The 12597-nt window shown below is 39.4% G+C and overlaps 1 protein-coding gene across 1 annotated transcript in view; it reads left to right on the top strand.

Moving 5' to 3' along the window:
* Window positions 1–716: 716 nt before the first annotated feature.
* The window catches only part of ssh2a (slingshot protein phosphatase 2a), a 34199-nt gene continuing 22318 nt past the window's right edge, over window positions 717–12597 (top strand). The window contains exons 1-3 of the mRNA XM_044118907.1: window positions 717–771; window positions 6601–6699; window positions 10530–10573. Coding sequence (XP_043974842.1) covers window positions 6637–6699; window positions 10530–10573 — 107 coding nt within the window. The 5' untranslated portion in view covers window positions 717–771; window positions 6601–6636. The remainder of the gene's footprint in view (window positions 772–6600; window positions 6700–10529; window positions 10574–12597) is intronic.

Raw genomic sequence — 12597 nt, 5'->3', positions numbered from 1 at the left:
ACTGTGGGGACCAAGCAGAAAATACAGTAAGATTACACTGTTGCTGCAAGGACGATTGGTTATGAGTTCCAGGCTAATGAAAGACACATATGCAGACAGGTTTTATGCAACCAAAAAAAAAAAAAAAAAAAAAAGAAAATACAACACAGACCGTTGAGACAAATTTCGTATTTTATAAGATTACACATTATGTCTCACTGGGATCTGATTGGGATTTAATCTGACAGACAAACACAAAATATAAATGAACAATGAAATATGATTATTGCGTTTGTCTTCAATTGGTTTTTCTCTGTTACCCCAAATGAAATACAGATCTAACCTCCAGAATGCCTTCAAAATTAGAGCATCCTGAGCTCAACCCATCACCCAAATTCAGAAAGAGTGTGGCACAACTCGAAACCTACAAACACATGGCCATCCACCTGAAGGTGGATGAAGCTCCTGTTAACTAAGGTGGAATTGTGGAGATTCGCAATTCAGGTGGGAAAATGTGCTTGAAGAATACCAGTCAGATGTCCATTCCACAATTCTAACCTTGATTTAAGGATGAAACAGCAAGAAGAAGGCCATACTCCATGTTTGCTGTGTGCCAAGTCATTAAGGGTTAAGGAGAAAAGAGTTCTTAGAAATAAGGAATGAGGAAACAGGAATAAGGAGTTCTTAGAAGATGAAACCAAATAGAGAAACTCTATATAGAAAATGGCACGTGAGACAGAAGGTTAACCCTGCACCTGATCCTGACGCGCTCCATCCGATCTGGGATTTAGGGTGAGTGGGTGAAGCACATCCCCCTGTTTCTTTGTATTGATCAATCCCATAAAATTGAAATAAAATACTGTGAACTTTGTGGTTGTAACAAGAGAAATGTGATCCAACATTTTCGCAGCACATTGAAAACTTACGCTTGCGAAGTGCAAAGTACTTCGCAAGCGTAAGCAGTTTCTTTGGTTTGGTTTAAAATTAAAATCCATGTATGTTCTGTGGTTCAATTGCACCAAACTGTGTTGCGTATTTTGGGGATACTTCCTAAATGTGTGTGTGTGTGCGTGTGCGTGTGTGTGCATATGTGTAGGTGTGTGCTTTATTGTGGCAATTTCCTCTGAACTCCCATTCCCTCTGCCTTGCCTTATCATTCCTGATCTATATTAAACAGCGACAGCGCAGGATGCGTATCCCTCCACCTCTGTTGTTCCTGTCATCTCAGCATCTGCCCAGCTGCCTGTCTGCCAGCTCCCCCCTCACTATCAGCCGTCTATCTGGACCCCCAGCTCATTTCATCTCTCCTTCCCGTTCTCATATCTTCTTATTTTCCTCTTTCTCATATTCATATGGTCAACCAGACCCTGAGCTCTCTGCCCAGGTCCATCTATGGAGACACTCTCTTGCTCACTCTCAATCGTGCACAGCTGTGGTTGCTTTCAGTCTGGCAATTTCCTCGCAGGATCATTTCAGAAGAGATAACCTTTACACTTGCAAGAGCTTGCATTGACTTTCCACTTCTCGGAGAGACGATGAGTTTGACATATCTTTCAACTCAGTTTTTGCCGTCCTTTCCCCACAAAATGCTTGTGAATATCCTTGACAACGATACACAAGGTCACCCCTTTTCATTTTGCAGAAGAATCCTGACATTTACCTCTCTAAGTTACTCTGTCAGTCTTCACACGTCTCCATTTTTTGTCCCCCCTGCACCACGCCTCTCTGCTGATGTTCTGATACCATTGCTGCCTCTGAAGAACAGGAAATGAAACTCTTTTTTACCTCCAATCTGGCGCTCCCAACTCTTTATCACACAGAAACCTTGATTCCCTGCAAAGACTCCTTCTCCCTCCCCTAATGAACTCATTTTGCACGAAGGGAGAATACCATCTTATCTCTGTAGACCGAGCCCTCCTTTTTGAGGCGAGACACTCACTCCTTTCTCCGCCACGTGCTACTCTTCTTCTCTCCTAAGTTCATAAAGGTGTTGCTAAGGTACACCGAGAACGCTTTGATCTGTTTTCTTTATAATAGAAGGGATGAGATTAGAAAGAGAGAGAAAAGCAAATCTTGCCTAACTGTTTCTCTGACAAGCATATGCTTTGTTTTTGATAGATCTGAAAAAAGAAAACATGAGTATCATCCACTACCAACTCAGTTTCATTTGGTTATGCCAATATTTCTTTTCATGGTGAGAGCCATCTGATAAAAAAACATTTCATTCATGTCCATTCCTTTGTGCACTATTTTGTTGCAGGAGTACTGTCCTCCTTGACATTTTCCTGTTACAACTGCAAACTTTCACATGTTATATTAAGACTTTATCTGACAGATTAACACAAACTGAAACATACTTGTTAAACCCAAAGAATAAAATTCCTAGCTTAGATCATCTTCTACAGCTAGAACTAAGAAAGGTTTCGCGTGCCACTTGAGTCAACACTTCCTCTATTCTTCTTTGCTAAATAGTTCAAGTTCCATCAGACCGGACACAAGTGTGTATGAATAACATTAGTTTTGCCACATTATTTTATTTACATGTGGACTTTGAACAATCTCAAACATTCCATTATAACTCAATGTTTACAGGTGTCATCATGCTAAAAGGTGAATCTTTGCTCCAACCTCAAGTCAATTGCAGATTTTCTGTCAGTATTGTCTCGCATTCAGCTCCAAGCATCTTTGTAAGACTGATCAGTTTCTCTGCACCTGCTAGAGAAACACATCTCCACATCATGATGCTTCCAACATCATGTTTCACCCCAGGAAAGGTGGTTGATGGTGTTCAGCTTCAGTTTTCCATCACACATCACCTTCTTCCACCTATTTCCCGTATCCCCTACAGTGTTTATCCTGGAATACAAATAGAAACTCCTATGGCTTTAATTAAACTGTTAACTTTTCAAGAGAAGAGCTGATTTGCGAAGTCCTTAAGAGACTAAATGGACTGGCTGGCTGCTTCTCTGATTATTCCTTCCATTGTGGACGTTGTTTTATCACCTAACCCTGATTTAAGTTTCTCCACAGCTTACTTCCTGACCTGTCAGATGTTTTTCATGATGCTGTTTGTTCACTAATGTCCTCTTAGAAACCGCTGAGACCGTCACAGAACAGATGTTGTCATACTGAGATCAAACTAAGCATAGGTGAACTCTCTGTAAGTACTAACTAAGTGTCTTCTGGAGTCAGTTGGTCTCATGGGTTTTTCTTTGGCTACGTCAACGTATCGGCTGAGTACAAATGCATACAACACTTCTGACTTGAATCATTTCCTTTTTTCTTCCCTATTATCCATTAATGTAAGTTGGTAAATCACATCAAAATAAAATACACTGAGGTTGCAGTTGTGACAAGAGAAAATATTAAAAAGTGAACGGGTGTGAAAACATTTGCGGGGAACTGTATGCTGGAATCCACACAGTTCCTTGTTGCCTAGCATGGCTCTGGCTTTTCATGAGCTCATATCCCCCCCTGATGGTTTTACGGGGAATTAGATTCAGAATGTGTCTCTATTCTCAGCTGTTCTTCATCTCTTCACTGGGTGGGGGTGAACTAGTGCCACCTTCAGCATAATATAGTATTGTTCTACAGAGTGTGAGGGTGAAACAAGTGAACAAGTGATTGTAGTGTGAAGCAATTTGGGGGTCCTCTGGACTTGATAAAGTGTTATTTAAGAACAGGCCATTTACCACTACTGTTGAATATTCTGTGGATAAAACAGGCAAAGTCACGATTGCTGGCACTTCTGGTAAAAATAAACAAAAAAGTATGCACATGCTTTGATTTCGCTGGACAGAAGAAATAAATGGAACAATAAATTAAAGGGAGTATTATGTAAAATCAACTTTTATATCATGTTATTATATTATTCCCTCATCAAAAACATACCGGAGGTGTTGCTTTGATTCTTTCATTCATGTTTGAGAAACCCGAATACATTTTTCATGTAGGACCATGTTGTTTTGGATGGCATTAGTAAATTCCATTATCATTTGAACACTGTATTTTGCATTCACTCTGAATATTTTTTTTGTGTTAAAATGTGTTTGATGTTGTGACACAAGAGTGAGAAAAAAGAGAATCTGTAAGAGAACAAATACTTTTTCACAGTCCGGCATTTATACCCCTAGGTGACATCATGTTACTGGTTAAGCTATATTTTAAAGTCCCTCTGTTGCATTTCTCTAATAGAAATAGTTGTTTGGATTGCAAATAACTGTGAAGTCAATTCTCTGCATAAAACTGCCCTTTCTTATTAAAATAAACCACCAGAGGGTAGCACATGTAGCTTTCTGATATTTGATTTGAACTCAGTTTTAACTGCAGTGGGCGGAGATGTTGTCAGAATGTGGAAAACACACACAGTCTCACACACACTGTTGTGTGATCCAGTCTCAGGAGGGGAGCGAAGCTTTAATTACCAGGAGGATTGTCTTTAGTCCTATTGTCTTTACCGTCACAGAGAGACAGAATCATCCTCACTGATCCTAACCTTGTTTTCTCCAATGCACTCTCACTTTTTCAGCCTTTTTCTTTGTTGTGGGAATCTGTCTGCAGATAATCTATTCTTCCTTTCATCCCACTTTGCTATCTCAAAGACTAGGCTTCTTTCTTGAAATAAAGGTATTTTTTTCTCCATGCGCCAATGGCGAGGTCAGTAGCTATAACACAGAACCTAACACATCTTGTGTGACATTTTGATGCAATCAAAAACAACTAAAAGTGGAGCCACAAACACATCTGCTGGATTCCACATATATCAAATAGGCCACACTGCTGGATTGGATGTGGGATGTGGGGGTTGTTGGGAACAACACATCATTTATTACATTGTGACTCCCCTCATTTGCAGTTATTTTTATCATGTGCTTTCCCTGTTTTGTATATATCTCTCACTTTCCTGCTCATTTATATTCAATAATTCTGAGTGCAGTGAAGTCGTTGCTGCCTATTAACCATGTAATTCGATTTTCTTTCATTCTTGCTTGTCTGTTGAGCCTTTAACACCAGGGCTTATTTGAGGATTGATGCAAATGCAAGGAAAATAAAAAAAGGGAGGAGGAGAGGCCCAAACAGAATCATGGGAGAGGAGGAGAAAGACAAGGGAGAGGATGAGGAGGCAGTGACCCAAATAAATGGAATGAAGAGTTTCAGAATGAGTCTCCTGTCCTCAGTGCCACACCCAATCAGGCCTCCCTTTTGTCTGCTGACAACACAGCTCTCATTCTCTGAATTTTTGGGAATAAGTCAATCAGAGGGTAATATCTGGGTTGTCCCTGTAAGAACACCGACCATGAGCAGAACTAAAGAGCTAATCCTTTGATTTTATGTTGTAGATTAAGGCTTTTGAGACTCTTTAAAATGTAAAGCTTCATTATTTCCTCACATCTATCTTGTCCTCTCGTCTTCCTGACCTTTTCCTGACTCCACCATTCCCTATCATTGGACTATTGCCCCTCCCCCTCTTAAATTCACACCCATCGCTCTCCTCCTCCTCATCTCATCTCCCACAGGAGGGGTGGTTAAATGCAACACACCATGATGTGAGGCCAGGCATTCTTCCCTAGCAGATTCTATAGCCTACCATAGAAACAGACTCTCAGATGGATTATTTATGATTCATAATCATATAATCACATAATCACACACACAAATATAGACTATAGTTTAAGAATAATTTCAATTCGAATACAATAATGATCTATTTTTTTAAATGTCTTTGCTTCGGATCTTTTATGTATATGTAAGCATTCCTCAAAGTGCTATTACCACGTTTGACAGCGGGTGAGCTCTGCGCATGCTCTTAATACCGGTCTAATTTGTTAAGCGAGCGGTAAGCAGAGAACAACAGACACTAATTTCTATCAAAATAAAAGCTTAAAGTAAAAGCTTCAAATTTTCTATTACAGCGTGGTGTTATCATGATAATAAAAGTCAGGCTAATTATTAAAGAAATAATAGGAAATAAAAGTATCTAATGACATTGGGGTTTTTTTCTGAGTTAAACATAGTCATCATTTCAACAAAAGGGCTTCCATTTCACCTCTCTTTTTTATTTAATTTCATTTCACAACAAAATTGGTAATTTGGTAACATCAGTCTGAGCTCAAAGATTATTATTATCAAACAATGTTTAAACATCTGTTTTTATCCTGTTAATTATGAACTGTTGATTGTACATATGTTTTCTACTTATATTAGAATAACAAAGATTGACAAACATATATATGTCTATAAGAGAAAAATGTACATTTAACTGATTGTATGTAATTTGACTTCTAAAATATGTTGGATTTAAAATCCAACAAATTTGGATTTAAAATCCAACAAATTTCAGTCATTAATTAAACAATATTGATCGTTTAATTAATATCGAGAATTAACAGGAGTTTTCTTATTGACTGTTAAATCTGCTTTAATTACCAAATATTGCTAGAAATAGTTTGCTCATAAGTGTCTGAAATTTAATTTGAAAGAATCCATACCGGAAACGGACAATTGCACTGTCGTACTTTACTCGAAAAGGCAGCTAAGCAACCTCCAGAGAAATAACATCAGGAGTTCCTTTTTTTACTGTAGTTCCTCCCTGAAATAATGTCTTGTGTCCCGGGTTTACAGTCTCTGAGGTGACCGGGATCAGCAGCAGCAGCAGGGATGGCGCTGGTCACCGTCCAGCGGTCACCGACACCGAGCACCACCTCCAGTCCGTGTGTTTCTGTAAGTACATGTCATCTGGATTGACATTAGTGTCAGTTAGTCCAAGCAGTTAGCCCCGCTTCTCCCAGTTTCTTGGCCATGGGTGGCTAACTTTTATAGCTGCCGGTATTTTACTATTTTACATTAAAGGAAACAGTGGCAGTCATTCCGCAGGGCTGGGAGTTTGAACTTTAAGTTGTTTAGCTTTAGCACAGAAGGCAGACTTGGGTTTATGGGTATATTAAAAAGTTATTTTTTAAAACTTAGCTATTCATCGTTAGCATTATGTGGCTGATTCACTTCCTCCGCTAGATGGGGTGGTGTCAGAGAAGTCTGTCTTAATAATAGTGGTTTTAAACTCTTCGTTAGCTGCTCAAGTTGCTCTTAAGCTGTTAAAGTATATGTTATTTTTTGGGCATATTAGCTTTCTTTGTGTCTCATCGTATTGCCTTTACAGGTAAAAAGCAGCCACTGAAAGGTTGTGGGTCAGTAGAGCAATAGAGAGGAGGGTCGCTGTCCCGGAAAGCGGGTTACTGGTTCAGTCTTGTCAGTCTCTGTTGGAGGCTGTGAGGCCGTCCCGTTATCCGCTCTGACACACTCAGCAGGCTCTCCAGCATCCTGGCAGATCTAGTATAAATGTGCTGGTGTGGCTCTTCTCTCATGATTGTAACAAACTGTAAAATGTTGAAGAGGCAGCTAAAATCTGAAGGCCCTTACTGTAAGTTTATTTTTTTTTTTTTTTGATGATGGAGAAAACCATCATTTGATGCTTCATGAGTGACTGCAGTTGAGCTTATTGCAGTGGTTGTCCCATCGACCCGTTAAACCCAATACACACACACACACACACGCACACACACACACGCACACACACACACACACACACACACACACACATACAACATGAGACAGTGACTAAAACAATAAGTAAGAAGAGTAGTAGCGCTCTACTAGTAGTGCACTACTTAAATATTCAGTTCACACCACTTCAATTCACAGCACAAAGGCTGAATCCAATTTCTAAGTGTGAACTGTTCCTATCCCCCCCCCCATATGCCTCTATATTTAAATATTTAATATTTAAAATATTCCACTGAGAAGTGGGATGGTCCTTCAAGAAGCATACATCGTTGGTTCTCACTGATAAACATACTAAGTTATATATTCCTGTGTGTGACATGTAAACAGTTATCAATCCTGCAGCAAACACTGTTTTGCACATTAAAGATACACAAACCCTAAATACCAAATTAGCCATCATTATTATTTAATTGTAGGACTTTTAGCATTTAGCTTTTTAGCAATATATTAATATTAACATATTAGCAAGAAACATACAACTACATCATGGGACAAGCATGTTCAAAAATAGTAAGCTCTATGTATGCAAATGGCAGAACATATTTGGAAAAACAGGCCATCCCATTATCTGGTCTGTTTGATAAAACAATAGGTTAGTTTTATCAAAGCCTATTGATAAAACTGACGACATCTGTACCTTTGTGTGTCAAGATCTATTGTGCTTTCTATCTTTATTTTTTACTTGCGATGTGTCAGAACACATATTAAACAGTCTTTGCATGAATTTTGTATTTAGATTTGCATGCAACAAATATTATGACCAATTACCATTATTACAACCATAACTAATGTAATGTTAAAAAAATGTTAAATTGAAAAGTTTATTTTTGCTATTTCTATAGCTGATAACAAATTACATATATTTTAACATTGCAAGCTACACATTAAACTAATTGCATACAATTGCTCAATTTTAATGACTCATACCCTGCAGCCACCCCCCTTCTTTACAGAACTAATTGGAATGCACTATTCCTTAGAATCTTAGGGTTAAAGGTTAGAGATAAAATGGTATTCAGCTTAAGAGTAGCAATGCAGACACTAGAGAACAACAGCACCCTAAGACAAACAAATGCATGTCATGCAGAGTTGATAAGATGCTAGAAATTGTGTTGCTTAAACTAAAACTTTAAAAATAAATGAATAAAAACATATTCAATATTTTGGACAAATTTAGTGCTGGCAAGGCAGTCCCTGTTTTGCAGACTAATGGAGTTGAACCAACATGTTAATAACATGATAAATGTTATTACATTCTCAGTGAGAGAATAAAAGAAAGTGGCGTGAAGATTCTTGTTTACCCCAAATGTTCTCAACTTCCTGTTGTTTATGTCTGGACAATATCAGGCATGGACGAAGAACGATAACGCGTTAAGCTAAAAGAACGGGTGCAATAGGAGCATTTCAGCAAAAGCTGCTCTTAATGGCATTGGGTCAAGCTTAACTTAATGTTGTTTGGTGAATACGGATTTCAAAAGTGAGACACTGAGGCAGTGACCGTGATTGTATATGGAGGGTACCAGCTGCTTGTCATGAGACCCGTTTCTGTCTGGGAGCAGCCATGTGAGCGCTCTTGTGAGGTGTCTGCTGCTGCACGGGAAGTACGAGGCCGAACCTGTCAGGAGGAAAGTTGTCTGGAAAGCACTTCAGCGCTGACTCTGATTAGTCTCTTCAGTAGTTTTCATAAAACATGTAGCTAAAAAGGCATAAAATGTTTAAATCTTTATTTAGATTTTATATGAACCCAAAACTCTATTTCACAACCTGTTTCCATTTATTCTGGCCTGATCCCTATTTAAACCAGGTAGTTTTTCTGAGATATGACAGATTATGACCCCCTGATCTAACCAAAATGACCAATCAACCAAATTCTTAGTTGATTGCTCTGTTCTGTTTCTTCATCCGGAAGCAGTTGGCTATGAATCGAGCCAACATTATTATATTTGCTGATAGAGGGGAAAAGCTGTAGTTTAGTTAAATAGGCACAATCAGCCAAGCGGTAGCCTGATTCCATCTTCTCATTGGCTGTATGACCACTTCCTACCCATCCAAGTGGAGACATGGTAACTATGGCGATCAGCTTACACCTAGCTTCTAATGGGATATAGTATTAAACCTATATTACAGGTACATAGAGCCATTTCAGTGTCATGTTTGAGTACTATTAGCCTATAGCGGTGTTATATATGCCTATAATCTGCTGAGAAGGCATTTCCTCAGGTGTGTTTGAACAGGATGCATCTGCTCCACTTCCTGCTGTGTATTCTGTTTGGAGCTCAGTTTGCTGATGCAGGGATCACCGTTCAGGTTGCTGCCTCTTCCAGGCCAGCTCACATCTGCAGCATCACACACAAGGACGGATAAAATCGAAGCTTCAGCTCTTCCTGACCCCACCCACAGCTGCATCTAGCTTCCTCCATCTTCTTATCTCCCTTATTATCGTCTTTACTTTGTTTTCCTCCCCGTCTTGTGATTGAGACGAGTTTTTCACAGCTAAAAATCTCTCTATTATGTTTGCTTTGGCCCGGTCGGAGTTGGCAAATTGATGCCAAAAAAAGAAAGTTCTCAGATTTTTTATTTATTTATTTTTTGGAGGGATTACTGAAGCAGGATGGGATTACAGCTGTGCTGGTTGCAGTGGTGGGGGGAGGGATGATTGCGTTTTGGAGAAGGAGGCAGCGCATGGTGTGGGGGTGCAGGGATGCTCAGCCTGTAAACGTCACTTAAAATACCAGCCTGGCTCTGTTTTATGTGATTGGAAAGCTCCATGCTGACACTCCACTCCTGCTGCCACCCACTCTAACTCTTGTTTGTTCAAGAATAATTGCATCTTGACAGAGCATGTGATGGAAACATGTCACCTAAATGTTTTTTTTTTATTTTTTTATGATGATGATGATTCTGTTTGTTCAGAAAAACTGCTTCTGATAGCCTAACATGAGGAGATGGAAGCCCTGCAAAAATATTTCTGTATACTTGTTCCTCTGCAGGAGTCGGGGAGTGCAGAGGATGACCGCCGCTCCCAGCCCAGGAGGTGAGAATATTCCCTGTTTGATCAGGTCTTTGGGTGGAAATGGTCCGGTTCCTGGAGGAACGTCCTGTTTAAAAGCTGCAACTGCATGCTGACACCACTAGGGGGAGACTGCACATCAGCATTAATCTGTTTTTCTTTTCTTTTAAAGGGTTTCAGTACATTATTACCATCATTATTATTTCATTGTAGTTTTATTATTCACTTATAGACCAAGTTTCATTTTAGTTAATCAAGACCACAATGTTGCACTTGGGGTGTATGAAATGATGTGTCAATCAATTACACACTTTGATTGGGGATAACAATATGCCCTCTTTGCTGTGGAATCCTTTAGACACCTTAATGTGCAGGAGATCCTTTAAATCCTGTAGGGTCTCAAGTTGGGACAGCCGTCGGTAGAACCCTTTATTCCAGCTTGGTTTGGTTGGGATCGGTGAACATTGGAGGCCAACTCACAACTTCAAACTTCAATTATGCATACCATGCCTGGGTTATTTCTGCATTGTGCCAAAACGCATTGTCCTTCTCAGAGATGCCATCACAGATATCTGCTTCCACCCTGACCGGTGTGTGGCTATGCAGACTGTATCCTACACCATTGGTAGTTTCTCCTGTCTGTTGGATCGAGCAACACCGGCCAGTCGTCACTCCCCTTGTGCATTACTTACCCTTGATCCGGCTTCTGGTCAGTGTCTTACTTTTAGGAGACACCGACCAATGGTCAGATCAGAAACATCCCACAATGTTGTAGCTTTGGAGATGTTCTGAGCCAGTTATCGAACCATCGCAATTCTTCTTACTGTGTCTGGTTTTCCTGTTTCTAACACATTAGTTTAAAGAATAAATTGTTTACAGGATCTCTAACCCACCAACAAGTGCAATAGATAAGAGGTCACCAGTGCTATTCAATTCACATATTAGTTATATTGTTCTTGCTGATCAGGTTTACTTGGTTCAATTTTAGGGAAAACCAACCAAATGTGTTTTTGTTTTCATAATCTGAACTCGATGTGTTTATTTTGTCTATATATAGAACAAAATTTGCAAGAGTTTTGTAAAGCATAATTTTCATTTTGGATTCGTGCCAAAGGAACAGCGAGACCTTAGTTTCTGTTACTCGTGCAAAGACAAATGGTACCTTTGTATGCATCTTTCATAAATATTCGGTTGTCCTACAAACGTCACAGTCTGTGGTTGATTTGCATAATACAGCGTCACAGTTAATTTGCTTTTTGATGTGCGCAGCTAGATGGTCATAAGAGACTAGGATGTCAACACTGTTGTTCTTTTGTTTTGTTGCCCTTGGTGGCTCTGATGTTGCAGGGTCACAGCCCTTTTTAGAGCTGTTTGGACATTACTTTGAAAAATAACTTTTTTTCTCTTTATTTGCTCAACATCCTTTTGGTAGTTTTTGTGCAAATGTGATATTTTTCAGAAATGCACAGGTTTATCATGGTTGCTGATCGCCCTGGAGTCGGTGCTTTGAGTGATTCTAGCAACAGTCATTAAAGAGGGAGTTTAACATGAAAGGCATTGCAGCTTTTCCTGGACTTTGTAAGGGGCTTTTGTAGACTGAGCTAACAGCTGAAGTGTTGTCTTCATAATCTAGATTTATCCTTTTCCTGTCTCATGCTTTCATGGGTTCCAACTCATTTATTTTACTGTCGTTATCACTCTAAGTACAGTTGAGTATAACATACTGTAAGACAGTAAAACTCTAAATGCTGAACTCAGTTTAACATCTTGGTTGTGAAGGCCTTCAGGTTAAGACACTGGTTTGGGGACAAGGTTTCTGTCCAGTCCGCAGGTTGTAAACAACAAACTGAACTTAACAAATTATAGCAACTCTCTTCAAAAATCCAGCAAGCTGCAGAAAAATGTATTTCAGGACTGTTGTGAGTCCAGACTCTGCAAGGTTTAGTGCTATAAGTTTAACTTAGACAACTTGATTATTTTTTTGTTACTACTGTTGGTTTTTTTTATCCCTCACAGGTTAGAACTGCTTACAGTAAAGAACATGAGTG

The sequence above is a fragment of the Gambusia affinis genome, linkage group LG06, assembly GCF_019740435.1.
Source record: "Gambusia affinis linkage group LG06, SWU_Gaff_1.0, whole genome shotgun sequence".
NCBI lineage: Eukaryota > Metazoa > Chordata > Actinopteri > Cyprinodontiformes > Poeciliidae > Gambusia > Gambusia affinis.
Note: the sequence above shows the minus strand (reverse complement) of the source record. Positions and strands in the feature narration are given on the sequence as shown.